This window comes from Mixophyes fleayi, chromosome 11 (genome assembly GCF_038048845.1).
Source record: "Mixophyes fleayi isolate aMixFle1 chromosome 11, aMixFle1.hap1, whole genome shotgun sequence".
Taxonomy (NCBI): Eukaryota; Metazoa; Chordata; class Amphibia; order Anura; family Limnodynastidae; genus Mixophyes; species Mixophyes fleayi.
This window is the reverse complement of record NC_134412.1, coordinates 67,062,110-67,079,899: the sequence shown is the minus strand read 5'-3', so window position 1 is coordinate 67,079,899 and position 17,790 is coordinate 67,062,110. Positions and strand designations below refer to the sequence as shown.

General features: G+C 36.6%; 1 protein-coding gene across 1 annotated transcript in view; it reads right to left on the bottom strand.

The window, feature by feature from the left end:
• Positions 1-1,076: 1,076 nt before the first annotated feature.
• The window catches only part of DRD2 (dopamine receptor D2), a 197,197-nt gene continuing 180,483 nt past the window's right edge, over positions 1,077-17,790 (bottom strand). The window contains exons 7-8 of the mRNA XM_075191305.1: positions 6,355-6,694; positions 1,077-4,788 (exon numbers count right to left, since the gene is read on the bottom strand). Coding sequence (XP_075047406.1) covers positions 4,595-4,788; positions 6,355-6,694 — 534 coding nt within the window. The 3' untranslated portion in view covers positions 1,077-4,594. The remainder of the gene's footprint in view (positions 4,789-6,354; positions 6,695-17,790) is intronic.

The following is a 17,790-nucleotide window of genomic DNA, read 5'->3' as shown; positions in this document are numbered from 1 at the left end:
ACAGCGGGGCAATAATTATGTTTTTCTGGCAACACTTAATATTTCCAGATGGGGACACCATTTAAAGTACATACTTGTGGCACTATAACTGGCAGCATGCACTAGTGCTCATGTGCATGCTGCCACTTGTAGGGCCAGAAACCATGATTAAGTTAAGCTTGTATTGGGTCTCTTGTTATGGTAACATTAACCAGCAGTGGAAAAGTGATAGTGTCGCTATCCAAAGCAGCGTGTTGATTCTGGCGATTTCCAAATCAATCTCAGGCGAGTTTGCAAAACTTCAGCTTCATACTTTTGCCAACTTGTATTGCTAGGTGGAAAAAACACCAGGACTGAGATTTGTAGCTATTTTGGAAATGGTGATTTTGAAAGAAACACTTTGCTGGTGATTTTATATCAATTTGCCCTTTAATACATCGCAGAGTTTAAACTCGCCCAAGAAAATCGCTGAAAATGCCAATACGCACCTTGATACATTTACCCCCCTGGTCTTCGTAGTTTGTCTGAGTGTGGATTTATGTGTAAACCTCTAACATATAGATCAAGTTAGTATCACTAGAGGGTGATTTGGCAACGTGACATCAGATATTAGTGTTTTTAGATGTACAGTCTTCAATAATCAATATCAATATTGCAAAGAGAAACGAGATGGCATTACTGAGAAAGACCTCCGCTTCTGGTTATAAACAGCCTTATTATAAGAAGTGAATGATACAAAAACATAACGACAGCTCAAAGTAAATACACCAATTATATCACTATAAGGTTGTGATCCTGCTTTTTCTCCGTTTTCATGCTTTGTTCCTGGTCCTTCACCCTCCCTGGTCTGGTTTCTTTTACTTTCTTGTTTCTTTTCTGTCTCTTACTCTTCTCTAAAGCCTAGGATCAGGGGTACATTGTATTTTCTCCTTATGTTCAGACAGGAAAAATACATGTTTGTACCATGTATGTTTATATAGATAAAGTGTTTGAATGTGACTGCTTTGAGAATGTGTCAAATTATACACAGTTAGTACTTGTTCAGAAGAGCACATTTAAAGCCTATGTTTTTTTATTCGTTTTTTTAATCACATTGAATGCAGATGGATTCTACATATAAAGAAATTCAGCATGCCAGGAGGGGTATAATATAGAGTACTCAGGTTGAGCCTACTATGGAGCCTGCAGCAGTGGTGAGTTATGTATAACTGCCCAGAGCAGTGACCTCTACTGCCTCGGCCAGTAATACAAAATCGATCACTGCTGTAGGAGAAGGTAGACTTCCTGTACTTTATACAAAGGCTACTGCTTCATCCACCCTGTGCAGAACACGATTAAATAAAACAGCTCCTTGTGACAGCACAGACCAATAGCACAGCTCGCAATGGCTTTCTATTAGTCACATTCCCTAACTGTGCGGTAAAAAAAAGCAAACTAGCATTAAATAAAATAAAAAAATAATAGAATAACTCCTAGTAATAGAAGTGGGCATCATTTTTTTTCTATTAACACCAGACCCTTTAGTTAGCTAAAACTGGCTAACAGAGAGTAAGAGTTTAGCTAGATAATACTTGCATATAAAATGTCATATATCTGGAGTTGTATTTCATCACTGTAAATTATTCAATTCTTTTAATTTTTTCAGTATTTTATATATGCTGGGTGGGTTATGCATAATAATTTATCAGAGTAAATGACTTCATTTGTAAAACTGATCATTGTTTGATAATAATCTGTGACTTGTTCAGTATGTACCTATCATGCGTTCCCTATTATACATTCAGTCTTCTTAAAAGTAAGTTAAGCAAATTGTGCTCCCTGTGAAGTTTTCTAGTCAACAATAATATTTCACCCTCTACTGCATCTCTCCTCTTCTCGTCTCATTTTAGAAATGAGCTCATTGTGCCTTGTGATGTATTAACTTTATGTCTGAATTAAGAACAGTTATTGTTTTTAGTTGTATTATTTATACTTCATAAAATGTATCCAGTGAGCTATTTGCCCGATACAATTTCTCAAAGCTAACATTTTCAATGCTGAGAAGGGATCAAATAATGCATCCATGTGGAATGAGGAGGAGCAAGAGGGACCTTAGCGCAGCCTGAAGCTTCTCAGGCTAACATGATTTTCTTGCAGTCTCCTTGGTAATTGAAATGATCTCTATAGATTGAAGGACACAGGTACTTGGCTAGTGATGACACTGCCAGTTTTAACTGAAACATTCAGAGCCTCATTTAGAGTTGGAAGCAATGTGCGTCTAAGACATGCAGTGGGAGTGTACTGCAGCTTGGTAGACTATTACGAGTGGCATGCAACCCCAATTGCGTCCCACTCGTAATACCCTACTGAGCTGCTAGTGGTTCCTGCAGCTAGCTAACTGCTTGAGCCACCTAATTCCTGCCGCACAGTTTTAGCCCTTTTTTGACGTGTGTTGTGTCTCCGCCTCACTGCGTCTAGGATTTACTTACATGGTCACACCTTCACAATTCCACGTTCCGCCCTTTCTCTCGTAGTGAGCCGCAATCTGTCGCAAGTGTAAACTGCGTCCAAGATGCAGGCGGATATGGTGCTTGCTGCACATGCATGACAGTGTTTTTTTTGGTCAATACGCCTTAAACGGACTTTGCGTCTGACTCTAAATGAGGCTAAATTCTTTACTATTTGAGCTTTTTAATGCATCACAGCTATATTTCTGTCACTGTCTGCAAAATGACTGTTGTATGATGTGAGATTTGATGTTTTGATTGAATGAGTAGGAAATACTTCAACACACTTTTAATTGATTGCAGACAGGTCCAGATAAGTTACTCTGTATAGGGAGATTACTTGCTAACAATACTCAAACTTGCAAACTTCAACTAAACCATAGCAACCAATCAGAAATTAGCTTTCAAATATGTAAGTTAGATAATTAAAGTAAATGTTTGATTGGTTGCTATGAAATATATCACAAATTTGAGCAATGTTAGTAAATAACCATCTGAGACTATACCTGGCACACGTATATCAATAATGTGCAACATCAGCAGTAGAATGTCTAATACATAAACGATCATAGATGATTTTTTAAATTTTCCTAAAAATAATATCAAACTAACAGTCTCAGACCCCCACAAACAAACAATGTGGCTGGAATTTTCTGAGTGAATACGGCAATTTTCATAGATGTTCAAACCAAAATAGCGTTTTACAATAGCTAGCATAAAGAATATTTGTGACATCACTTCCTGTGTGGGGAAACATTCAAACAAATAACTACACAAGGCAGCTAATACAGTTTACAGTGCAGATATTTTACCAATTTTACCCATTAACCTTCCTCCCTTTTGTCCTCTTTTGGACCAAGATAGCTTGGTAATATTTCCTTTTAAACTGTTGCTTTTAAGATTTGATCTCTATGATTAATGTAATCCTTTGGCTTCCTGTAATGTTTGTTTGGCTCTTAAATTTATTATACTGTTCAACTTCTATATTAGTACATGTTCAAGCGCTTTGTGATCTTTGTAGCTGTGATTTTATCACAGATATTGAACTGTATTTCTTTAAAACCAGAGTAATTGTGTTATAATGTGGATAAAGTGATGCAATTTCACAATGCATTAAGTATGTTCGCAGTTGGCACATAGAATAAAACATTTTCAAACCAGTTATACTGGCGAAAAGCGCAAGCCACAGGCATCATATTATTTGCACTGATATATATTACAATAGTGAATATGTTTGTTGTACATGATGCATTTTCTTTTGATTGCTTTTGTGGGTTGACATGAAATTTTCTGCAAAGCATTCTGGATCCTTCAGCTGAACACTGGACAATTAGAAGGACCAGATATAAGCGTGTGCTTTACTATTTTCCTTCATTGTGTCATAGTGTGACAACGATAAACCCTAAATGTGACATACACCATGCAAGACAGATTTTATATTTATAATCTTATTTTTTGGCTTGGGCTTCCTTCAAATCGTTCTTTATTTACACTTTTGTTGCCATAATGCTATGTTTGCATTGCTCTCCATGTTGCTTTGATAACAACATTACCCAGAAAGCTGGAGATGGCCACTATGAGAGATCCAAAGCACAAAGTTTATTGTGTAGTTCCTAATAGGTGAAGGGAAATCCCTGGTTCCCTGATTCCGAGTATAGTCTCAGCAAATGTTAGCTTTCGTCTATTGCAAAAATCAGATTAAAAATGACAATGTCTTTGGTGAGACTGCAGTGACATCCATAAAAATCCTGATTTGATTTTAGTGTCATTAATGGCTGAATCCAACATCCTTTCTTTTTCTTGAATACAGTTATGAAGGCAAAGTCTAGTAGTCTTAAGGCTCATCGTACCACTTTCCAGAACCAACTTGACAATAGTCTGATTTGGGCCTAGTACACAATCCAGTTCCCATTGTTGTTAAAAACTAAATGCTGGTCTCCAGAAGTAGAATTATTTTCAGGTGCTCATACACCAAGCCTAGACATGTATAGTGCATGTCAGACACAGGAGCATGTGAGAGTGGCGTGATGTTCCCCAACATGAAAGAAAGCAAGGTTTCATCCCAAGAACTCACAGGTTTTCATATTTTTGCAATTTCTGCGAAATTGTGAAACTGTCCAACATTTCTTTTAGCAGTGAAGTATTTTAATGAAGGCCTTTCTGAATTCGACATTAAATGTGGTGTAAATAATAGGATTGACTGCACTGTTGACATAACCAAGCCAAGTGAATGCATTGTACAAGGCTGGTGGTACGTTGCAGTTACAATGCATATTTAGGATGTGGGTAATGAAGAAAGGAAACCAACAAACAATGAAGACACCTGGGTAAAAGACAAGATAACAAGTTACATTTGTGAATATTGGTCATATAAATCACATTGCATTAATATAATTGTATAAAAAAATACACTTTTAATATTCTTGCATTGTATAAGACTTCCCGTTATGAAGCCCACTGAAGGATACTAAGTAGGCTTTCCAGTAACAGTGGACAATAGTGTGCCATGAGTTACTTACATATAATGTCATATTAACCCCTATTTCCGTGTATATCTACTATATAAATGCCTAGTAGCGTGTGTGAAAAAAAAACAAAACAAGCTGCAGCGCCACCTGCTGGGCAGAGTTATACACTGACCTATATATTTCTTGAAGGAGAAGTGACAGTTGGGAGTGGTTGGTGGTTGCCGGGGGTGACAGTGGGGAGTTTTTAACACCTTAAGTAGCTTGATTTGACTAGAATGCATGAGTATCATGCACGGGTTAACTGACCTACTAAATTCTTAGTGTGTGTGGGAAAAAAAACTCAAAAAGGGCTGATATTTGGTATACTGACATCATTGACGAGTCGAGGGGTCGAACTCATTTCCGTGAGGTAATTTTACCTCATGAACACACATGTGAACAGTGGCGGATCCAGGGGGGTGCGATCGGGGCAATCGCCCCCCCCTAGCAGGGGTTTGCTGCCGACGGCTGCACAGTATGTGCAGGTCCATTTGGCAGTGACAGTGTGCTGCCCGGCTGCTCTGATTGTGTTTTAAACACAATCAGAGCAGCCGGGCAGCACACTGTCCCTGCCTGTCACTGCCGAGCGGACCTGCACATAGTGTGCAGCCTCAGAAGTTGGAAAGGGGGCGGGGCCTAAATCGCCCGCCCTAACATCACCCCGGGGAACAAACAAACATTTTCTAGATCCATCCTTGCATGTGTAGCGGCGTGTGTTAGTGTGTGTGTCTGTGGAAAAAACTATTTTCTCAGAAAGGACTCATCCGAATGACCTGAAATTTGGTATACTGACATTATTTGACAAAAAAATTAGAATAGTGAAGTCAGTTAACTTCCATCATACCCCCTTCCCCCCGTGGGAGGGGTAGTAAAGGCTAAATTTACGAGTTGAGGGCTCAAAATCATTTTTGTGAGGTAATTTTACCTCATGAACACACATGTATAGTATATTTCTGTGCTACCCCCCTTCCTAACAACTTGGCAAAAACCTACTATTACTACTCATGCCTTCCTAACAAGTCGCCAAAAATTACTACTCACACTCTACTGACAAGTCAGCAAAAAACTAATACTAATACTACTAATACTAATACTAGAATGCATGAGTATCATGCACGGGTTAACTTGTTTGCAATATATGCCTTTTCATATTAGACCATCTATTATTTTAGATCAAGTGGTCCTTTAAATCATTTCACTTGAAAGACCCATACAATAGTTGCAAAACAAAAATTCCAAGGGCACAACATGATAAGATATGAGTCAATTATATGACTCATGCTCCTGCGCAATCTAATATTGTATTGTTTTTGCTTTGATATATTACCCAATATAGTCTACTTTTCATGTTAAACTTACTTATAAACATATTCAGCACTTACCAAGTACAATGGCTAACATCTGTGTAGCTTTCTTCTCTTTCTGTTGTGAAATCTTCCTTTTACTCATAGTTTTAAGGGATGTCTGTGTTTTCCCATTGGGCATTGACTGAATTTCAAAGGCCTTTGGAGGCTTTGCACTGTCATTTGGTAGCCCATTCTTTTCGGCCTTGCAGGGACTGTCTGCTGGAGAAGGGGCTGAAGTATTATTGACCTGGTTTGATGTTGCTGGCACAGCCAGATGTTGGTGATTTGGGGAAGCTGATTTGTGTTTTGACTTTTCTGGGGGAGATGTACTTGACATCATCTCCATTTCCATTTCTTCTGGGTGGTTGCCAGCCTCCTGCACAAGAATCAAATATATAACAACAACAAAAAGTAACAGAGGTCAATATTTACAGTTTTTTTTCCCCAGAAACTTGATAAATCTGCTATAGAAGACCACAGTGAAACAAAGATGCAGAATTTCAGAAGATAGCCAATCTTATCTTCAAGACATACCAAGCTGTAGATTTGTATGAGTTTTCTAACCACCATAAGTTGGAAGCGGTTATTAAACAGCTGCCGTATGCACTAAGTCTAAGGTGTAGTTTAAACCAATGGTTTTTAAATCAGAGATCTATATAAGAAGCAGTGAGGAGCCAAAATGCTGGTGGAAACACTGACAAAAGGCTCTTTGACCACTTTTTGTTATTAAAAAAAGGGTTAACGTCCTACTCATCGGAGCTACAACTGTCCCCGTTGACATCTTTGGGGACAGCAGAAGCATTAGTCAATTCATTAAGCTATGAAATCAAAGCTTTTTAAAGCAATATAATGCCATCTTAGGGTGGCGCTACTTGTCGGTCTCAATGCCATACAGTCAAACCTCTCTGGCATTACTGGATAACTCACTGATAAAGTGCTATGTGCATAAAACTTTCTCCATTTAATGACAGTGTTAGGCCACCAGTAAAGAGGCAAAGTAATTTGCTGAAATGGGGTCAACGCAGGTGCTCCCCGGCATAGAAAATTGCAGCAGTACTTCATTTTGTACTGCTGTAAATACAGGCACTGCACCATGTAATTTGTGCTATACATAACTGACCCTCATCCCTTTCAGTTCAATATATAGTGGTACAGGACAGTCCAGTCTTGCATGTGATAATCAATTGCTGTATATAATACTGTAGCCCATCTTTGATTTACTACAGACCACATATTGTTTTAATTATTCACAGGGATGTAATATGAGGCTAGTCTAAAAGACATTATTTTAGAATGCTTTCCATTGTTAATTCATTAAGCCAACATTCTCGGGTATAAAAGCTGATCAATCATAGTCAAAAGGTTTCCAATCAGTTATCTTATGTGTATCTTATCTGCAGTCATGCAGTCATGTCATCATTTTTTGTCCAAGCAGCCATTCTCTACACCTGAAAGAGCACCAATTTTAATACTCATAACCAAAACTCTTTTGACTTTCTTGCAATGCATTATCAGTATACAACTATAGACACTGACATTGAATAGCAAGTTAAATAAAAACAATCTTTCTACCATCCTGGATTCTGGATTGGGTAAACATGTTTTATGGTTATCTCCCAAGTGTTAAAAATTATATAAAATGTTGTTATATAAGCCTTGCTAAATAAACTGCTCTAACTACCAGCCGTAAACTTCAAACTCTAACGTTGAAATCCAAATCATAAATTTGGCTGTGGCATGTGAACCCAAATTAAAATGATCCAAAATGACGATTATATAATAAACAGCTTTGGGATGACCATGAAACTAGCCAAATATGATCAAATTAACCAGTTTCATTAATTTGAGAATGTAAATAAACTACTCCTTTGCTAACTGCTGCAGAACTGCCCATATAACCATCAATAAGGGTAAGAGCTTTTTTTATACTTTAATCTGAAAATGCTTTCTAAAACTAGATGGAAATGGTTAGTAAATTCTTATTGCCCATCAATAAGATAAATGGAATTTAAGGTGTTTGTAAGAATGATATTTAGATTGAGAATTCTAGATTATGCATTTATTTACTGTTAAAAAGATTGATTCATGTGATATTGAATTTTTTGTTACAGTTATTAATGAAATACAGAGTTGATGCTAGTTTACATTGCCTTTGTTTAGTCCATCAAATTAATTACAATTTGCAATATTTTACAATTATCAAATTCTAATATAACAAGAGTCAACTCGGCGCTAAGTGTGAATAATTGGTATGTCAAAGAAAATTGTGTACAATGTTACAGTATTTAATAAATCAAAATTACAAGAAATGTATTAAATTTGATATATTAAATACTATAACATTGTACACATTTTTCCTTGACATACCAATTATTCACATATAGCGCCGGGGATACTCTTGCTATATTAGATGATCTTCTAGAGGTAAAGATATCACCTCTTATTACTTTCCCCATTAGCAGCTCTACACTTTCAGAGTGGAGCGCTGGTATACTTATATTCTTTTATTTGAATTATCAATTTATATTCAGGTTCAAAAACTGACATGATCTATCTAACATTAAAAGGTTACTGAAATAATGTATTGAAGTTTATAAGGATATTACATATTACTGAGGGGTTTCTTGCCCATATATCATTAATAAATTCACAAACCCTTTATCCTTATATGGATCGGGTATATTACCCCTTGTAATAACAGAATTGTATTGCATGTTATTAATATTTGAAATACTTCTACAAATACTACTACATGTAATAATTCTAATAGACGGGGTACAATTTTGGAGTGAATAAGCAAAGAGGCAAGTAAAGTGAATAAGGAAGAAGTGGGGTTATTTTATTTCTCTTTTTTCTTTTTATGTTATATTCAAATTCAAGCAAGTTAATGCAAACTGGTATTTCGGAAACAAAAATCATAAAAATGTAAAAAGTCTGCATTACATCATAAACATTTTATAGCAATATTATAATGTTGCCAGCTTCCGTTTATAGAGACAGCTTACGGAAATTTGCATTATTAATGTGTAACAGATTCTGAAGGTGTGATATATTTTCCCATAGAGAGGCTCATTAGTCATACAGTCTATGGAATGATTGCACATTTTGCAGCAATGTTGAATGTGGGAAAAATTATCTTAGTTTATAAAATGTCCTGTTAAATATGTTACTAATGCTCATAGTATCTGAAAGCAATTAATTGTTATTAGTTGATGGAAAATTGGCAAATATATTTTAACCATAATTGCCTTAAACAAAGCATATTTTTTTAGCTCTACAGTTGCAAAGCTCTGATATTGTTAGTAGTGGAACTCTTAAGGTGGTAAAACTGAATTGGGGTTTTTTCAAACACTAAGGGCTAGATTTACTAAGCTGCGGGTTTGAAAAAGTGGGGATGTTGCCTATAGCAACCAATCAGATTCTAGCTTTCATTTATTTAGTACCTTCTACAAAATGATAGCTAGAATCTGATTAGTTGCTATAGGCAACATCCCCACTTTTTCAAACCCGCAGCTTAGTAAATCTAGCCCTAAATCATTAAAGATTGTATTTAAAGAGGTTACATTTTTTTAAACAATATTCCCAGCACATGTATAGGCCTTAAGGTACCGTGGAACCCCATGGTACCTAAAATGTGAATCTAATTAGCAACCAATCCCGATGCTGCAGGAAAATGACCATAGTACATCCATCAATATCGCTTTAATAGAGCTCAATGACAGAGCTTCCATACATTCTATTGCAGAGCTACAGATGGGATGAGTCATCCAGTGCTAACAGTTGGGGAGGTCTTTGATTTGCTGTACATGGAGATTATATTTAATTAAAAAGGAGTTGTCTGTTTATGGCAGTAAAATGGTATTACACTGATTTTAAGTATCAGTTATTAAACCCTAGGTGGTATATTTACTAAACTGCGGGTTTGAAAAAGTGGAGATGTTGCCTATAGCAACCAATCAGATTCTAGCTATCGCTTTGTAGAATGTACTAAATAAATGATAGCTACAATCTGATTGGTTTTTCAAACCTGACGGAAAACTCTCAGCTTGATACATTTACCCCCAGGTGGGTTAAAATTGGATAAATATGATTAGGTTATTTTTGTGTGGTTTAAGAGATCGTACACGTACACCTACAGCAAACAGCATTAAATGGATTAACATCCCTCTTTCCAGCACTATGAGATGCAGCCAAAGGACCTAGAAACAGCTACATTCACACATTACCCTATGTATTATATGCCTGCAGAATGTTTAGCCAGTCTTAAAATCAATTTAAAAATGTATTTCATCAGGTACAAACCAATAGCAGAAATGATCAAAATTATGAGTATACTACCAGAAAAATGCTTGCAAAAATGGTGAATTGTGTAAAACAGGATCACAAGAGCATACCAAATAGATCCATTGTAAGTACACAAAATGATAAAAAGGCCAACATTTCAAGTAAAAATGCTTAGATGTGTCATTTAGATAGATAAATATTTTTGCCACTACCGTAAAATGTTTTTTCTATTAAGTGGAATGCTCTAGACTTTTCATATAGTCATAGTTTGACCACAAAGATTAATAATATGTGTGTTGCTACACATACAAAGTTTGGACTATTGGTCCAGTGTAAACAATGTTATCTTTACCTTGCATTTCATGCATACAGTTTTGTTCACCAGCATGCTGATCACTTGTTCAAATTACAGTAGTAAAATGTCAAAGCTCTGTTTAAATCTTCAAACCTATTCCCAGAGGCAGAATTAGTCACTGTTCAATCAAAATATGTTTAACTGATTAAAAAATAAGAAAAACCAATAAATTAAATCAGGCAGTCTCGCTAAGAAAAGCGCACAAACTGGGCAATTATAAGGTGAATGAATTAAATTGAACGCATACGGGCATATTCAATTGTTGGCAGTTTCTGCCACGGAAAAACTATTACTGTTATTACGGTAATAGTAAGCCCGGCTTTAAAAAGTACCGTAACAACGGAATTTACGCGCGCTATTACCGTAATGATGGTAATAGTGCGCGGGGCGTGTTACTTTTGGCTGTAACGCCAACAATCGAATATGCCCCATAGACTTGAAATTAGTTACATTGGATGAACTAGAGAATCACTAGGTCAACTGGTTGTTTTTTAAATTGATCAGAAGGAGATTGAAAAAAGGCAACAACTCCCGCTATTTAGGAAGAAGAATTGTGGCCAATCTGTAGTTAGAGATAACTCTAAAGAACTTGGCCATTAACAGGTACAAGTTTTGCAAAAGTAAAATAATTAAATCTGACTGGTTATGCCATAATGCTCAAAGCTGATATGCCCCAACGTGTACCTTCTTTACAGCCTTATTATAATCTAGGTGAATAACACACTATAGGTAGATTTTGGTATGATTCAAGCGGGGGGAGTCCTCATTAGAATACTGAATTTTGGAAAAATACTGATCCCAAGGATATGAGTGGAAAAAACAGAACTGGGAAATAAAAATAGATATCTAAGATATTTAAAGCACTATTTAAGAATGAATATTAAGTTCTACGTTTAATGAATGTTGTGGATATATTTTCTACATTGCCAAAGTGCAAAACTGAACCTACCAGCTGGAATTATGCCTAACTTTAAATGAGCCCCCAAGTGCATAATGATGTCAAGAATGTAGAGTTCAGTATGTCATCTTGACCTCATTTGCAGCATCCTTTCAATGTGATTTCTTTACTGAATACGACTATCCATATAAAATACAAATAACATTCACAGGGGACAATAATAATATTAATATAAGTATGAAGTCATGTAAATAATATTAATATACGTAATGAGTTCGGACATCATATCAATATATTTAAGAAAACTTATGTATTATATGGAAAATGTAACATTCAATTTTAAATGGTATAAGGGCTCTAGGACAACTGCTAAGCAACAACTTATCATGGCTCAATTTTACACCAAACATTGCTTAAAAAACAATGGACCCTGCTACTTATCTTAAATGTAAGAGCCCTAATCCCAAGTCACTCTTGCTGCCTAACCCTAACAGACAGACAACCCAAATCTCACAGCTGGTATGTTAGACAATGTATAAGTGTCTTCCATTTTTTTTTAAAAATTGGACTTGTGAGCAAATGTCTCACAGGCCAATTTTCTAGGCACAAATATACAGTCATGGCCAAAAGTTTTGAGAATGAAACAAGTATTGGTTTTCACGAAGTTTGCTGCTTCAGCGTTATTAGACCCTTTTTGTCAGATGTTGCTATGGTATACTGAAGTAAAATTACAAGCATTTCATAATTGTCAAAGGCTTTTATTGACAATTACATTAAGTTTATGCAAAGAGTCAATATTTGCAGTGTTGACCCTTCTTTGTGAAGACCTCTGCAATTCGCCCTGACATGCTGTCAATCAACTTCTGGGCCACATACTGACTGATGGCCACTCATTCTTGCCTAATCAATGCTTAGAGTTTGTCAGAAATTGTGGGTTTTTGTTTGTCCACTTGCCTCTTGAGGATTGATCTTAAGTTCTCAATGGGATTAAGGTCTGGGGAGTTTCCTGGCCATTGATCCAAAATTTCAATGTTTTGATCCCTGAGCCACATAGTTATCACTTTTGCCTTATGGCAAGGTGCTCCATCATGCTGGAAAAGGCATTGTTCATCACCAATCTGTTCTTGGATGGTTGGGAAAAGTTGCTCTTGGAGGATGTTTTGGTACCATTCTTTATTCATGACTTAGGCAAAATTGTGAGTGAGCCCACTCCCTTGGCTGAGAAACAACCCCACACATGAATGGTCCCAGGATGCTTTACTGTTGGCATGACAGAGGACTGATAGTAGCACTCATCTTTCCTTCTCCGGACAAGCGTTTTTTCCAGATGCCCTAAGCAATCTGAAAGGGAATTCATCAGAGAAAATGACTTTACCCCAGTCTTCAGCAGTCCAATCCCTATACCTTTTGCAGAATAGGAGTTTATCCCTGATGTTTTTCCTTGAAAGAAGTGGCTTTTTTGCTGGCCTTCTTGACACCAGGCCATCCTCCAAAAGTCTTTGCCTCACTGTGAGTGCAGATCCACTCACACCTTTCTGCTGCCATTCCTGAGCAAGCTCTGTTCTGGTGGTTCCCCAATCCCGCAGCTGAATCAACATTAGCAGACGGTCCTGGTGCTTGCTGGATGTTCTTGGGCATCCTGAAGCTTTCTTCACAACTATTGAACCCCTCTCCTTGAAGTTTTTGATGACCCGATAAATGAATGATTTAGGTGCAATCTTACTAGCAGCAATATCCTTGCCTGTGAAGCCCTTTTTGTGCAAAGCAATGATGACTGCACCTGTTTCCTTGCAGATAACCATGGTTAACAGAGGAAGAACAATGATTTAAAGCACCACCCTCCCTTTAAAACTTCCAGTCTGTTATTCTAACTCAATCAGCATGACAGAGTGATCTCCAGCCTTGTCCTCATCAATGCTCTCATCTGTGTTAACGGGAGAATCACTGACCTGATGTCAGCTGGTCCTTTTGTGACAGGGCTGAAATGCAGTGGAAATATTACTTTTGGAATAAAGTTCATTGTCATGGCAAAGAGGGACTTTGAAATTAATTGCAATTTATCTGATCACTCTTCATGAGATTCTGGAGTATATGCAAATTGCCATAATAAAAACTGAGGCAGCAGACTTTGTGAAAAATAATATTTGTGTCATTCTCAAAACTTTTGGCCATGACTGTAGTTCATTTAAGCTGTATTGAATAAGTGACAAATAAATGTTAGAGTGATCACCAAGTAATGACAACATACACTGATTATACACATATTATTTCCAGACGTGTATGCATATATTAATATCACTTGTGTATTATATGGGTATCTGGAGGCAACTATGATTTCTGTAGCTTTTTACCATAATATAGTCATAGAACTAAGCATAAAACCTGTGCTGGGTTAACCCTTTAATGGCTGCCCCCACCTGTAGTTCCCAGTATATCTTGCAGTCTCTGCCTGAACTATAGATCCATCAATAGCAGTGAAGCTCAATACCTTGCAAAAACATCCAACAAAACACAAAAATATTTACTTATAAAGTGTTGCAGAGTCTGATATTTAATCTATTTACCATATAAGTGTTAACATATATTTATATAAATATATATCTCTCATATATGTCTTCAGATATATTATGTCAGGCTTACAATTGGTTGGCTCATAACTAAAGGGTGAAATTACTAACTAGTCTAATCACACATTTATATAATCACAGTTAAATAGTATGTGCGCGTGGGACTGCCTCATGTGTTTTAAAGAGGACTACTGTATAAAGCTACAGTCCAAGAAATATATCTATGTGATAATGAATATAAATGAATATACTATATACAAAGATATATTATCTTGGCATACTGACTATGTGGAATATAGTTGTTCAAACTTGTCCAGTCTTGTAGCCTGACATATATATATATATATTTATGCCGTTTTAATATACATATATATATATACAAGTTAACCCGTGCATGATACTCATGCATTCTAGTCAAATCAAGCTACTTAAGGTCTTAAAAAGGTTCTTGTCATGCATTAGGGCCTAGCCCAGGCCTCCTCAGGGGAAGAGCGTTACTTCCCGATGCAAGCGCCCTTTTTAATGTATGTTCATGAGGTAAAATTACCTCACAAAAATGAGTTTGACCCCTCAACTCGTAAATTTAGCCTTTACTACCCCTCCCACGGGGGGAAGGGGGATGATGGAAGTTAACTGACTTCACTATTCTAATTTTTTTTTCAAATAATGTCAGTATACCAAATTTCAGGTCAATTTGATGAACCCTTTCTGAGAAAATAGTTTTTTCCACACACACACACACACACTAACACACACCGCTAGGCTTTTACTTTTATAATATTAGATAATGCTAAGAATTTAGTAGGTCAGTGTATAACTCCGCCCATCAGGTGGCGCTGCAGCTTGTTTTGTTTATTTTCCACACACAGACTAACACACGCCACTAGGCTTATATATATTATATATATATATATATATATACATACACATTTATATATAGAGATTTATATGTAAATGATTCCAAAATGAGTTCAGGACATTAAAACTCAGCTCTATTTCACTAATACATTAATTCTAGGTCATCCAAAATACAAAATAAGAAAATACAATGGTGATAAGTATTACTTATGCTTCCTTATCTACCTACATAACAAAAACAAAACACTATTTTACAAACTTAGACAATAAATACACATACTATACACTTGCAAGAATATATGAGGTAAAAGAGCATCGCTGATGTCTTAGGATCCTGCTCCCTCTGTTCCCATCTAATCTGAACTACAGATAACTTCCTTTTGCCTGGCATTCATATTTATGCCCATACCTCACTGGAATTTCCCCATAGTGTAATACTATCATTCCTGAATGATTTTCCAGAGTGTCATAAAACAATTCTGCCCCATAGTGGCAAGGAAGGAGGCTGCCATAAAACTCATTGACTATGGGATGTCTTTTCATCACTAATTTTGGGTTGACTTTGATGTGTAAATCAGCAATTTGCTTGGGATCCCTAATGTAAATATCAGTGACCTTTTGTTGGTAGCTGTTTACAATGGACAAACCCATTCTATTCACTAGAGATGAGTGTTTCGGATTCAGAGTAATCCGACAGATCAGAGATTTGGAGTTCTGAGTAGATACAAAACAAGACTTGATTCTTTGTGCCAAAATCAGATCTGAAAATAAGGCAAAACGTCATTGCCAGGAAAATATGGAACCAAAACGCTTGTTGTACAGGAAGTGTGTCATTGCACTTCCTTGTAATGCTTTCCGGCTGAAATGAATTCCACTTGGGTGTGCATTTGATAGTGGATGTGTTACTGCACCTCCTTGGTACATGTCTTAAATACTCATGGGGAAAACACACCTGCTTGGCAGGTGTCCCACTGACTCACCTAGGATTTGCAGTGTTTGGTTGTTGTAGTGAACGCCTGTTTGTGTGCTTTCGGTTATGCGTTCCAGGGTGGAATACATATTGTTTGGAGTGCCTCATAGAGAATACAAGGGAGCCATTGCCTCATATATTTTGCAGTGATACGCAGACGATCGACTTTTGATGAATCATGAGCTGCAGCTGAGGACAATCTGAGATTGCATAAGAAGTCAGTTAACTACATGGTTATTTTAATATCTGTCTTTTCTATTGTTCTATGTGGTTGCCTTGACAAAAGTACAAATGTAGAACCGAAATGTTAACTTATAATGAGAGATAAGGAATTTATTTAAAAGAAAATTGAAGCAGAAATGGTGATTGCAACTCTTAGTAAACTGACATGTATTTTTTGCTGCTACTCTGTTACTAATATCAGTCAGCCAATTCCCTGCAGACTTGGCCAAAATTAGTGAACATGTGGACGGTTGTAAAGAGATTATTAGAAAATAGACTGGAAATGACTGGAAATAAATGTTAATACTATAAAAAGTAATATAGGAGCAGAAGCAGTTCAATACAAGCTTTGGTATAATGAATACCACCCCTAGATACTGGTATTGTGGAGTATGATAGCAGAAGTACTAGCAAATGCACCTGTCACCTCCACTTTCCAGATAACCACATTTGTGGTTGTTAACCAAGTGCCACTGTTCCCCTGGTCCATGATGTAAATGTTTCTATTTCACTACGTTAGTGACTTAGGGCTAGATTTACTAAGCTGTGGGTTTAAAAAAGTTGGGATGTTGCCTATAGCAACCAATCAGATTCTAGCTTTCATTTATTTAGTTTTTCAAAATGACAGCTAGAATCTACCATCATCATTTATTTATTTATATAGTGCCACTAATTCTGCAGCGCTGTACAGAGAATGCACTCACAGCAGTCCCTGCCCCATTAGATCTTACAGTCTAAATTACATATCACACAAACTAGGGTACTCTATTCAAAATCATTCCAAGCCAGCCAACAAAATACAGTCAATTTCAAAGCTTGATCCATTATCACATTATCATACCCTTATAAAGTCACAAGTATCCAGTTTCACACTAAGGGATAGCTTTACTAAGCTGCGGGTTTGAAAAAGTGGGGATGTTGCCTATAACAACCAATCAGATTCTAGCTTTCATTTGTTTAGTACCTTCTACAAAATGACAGCTAGAATCTGATTGGTTGCTATAGGCAACATCCCCACTTTTTCAAACCCGCAGCTTAGTAAATCTAGCCCTTAGTATTTGTATTATAGTATTTAACCTAGATAATACCGATCTTGCAGAAAAATTACTTGCAAATGTACACTGCAGAGAAAGAACAATCTTTTGCTGAATAATCTATGCCTACATATTTTACCAACCAGTTACGGAAACTGAGGATTTAATGATAAGCTTAATAGAAAGGGAAAATACATTTTGCTTCATGGGTTAAGCTGTATAAATAATGAAAAAAAGCAATGTCAGAGTCCACTGACCCTGGACGTTAATTGAGTCAGTCCAGG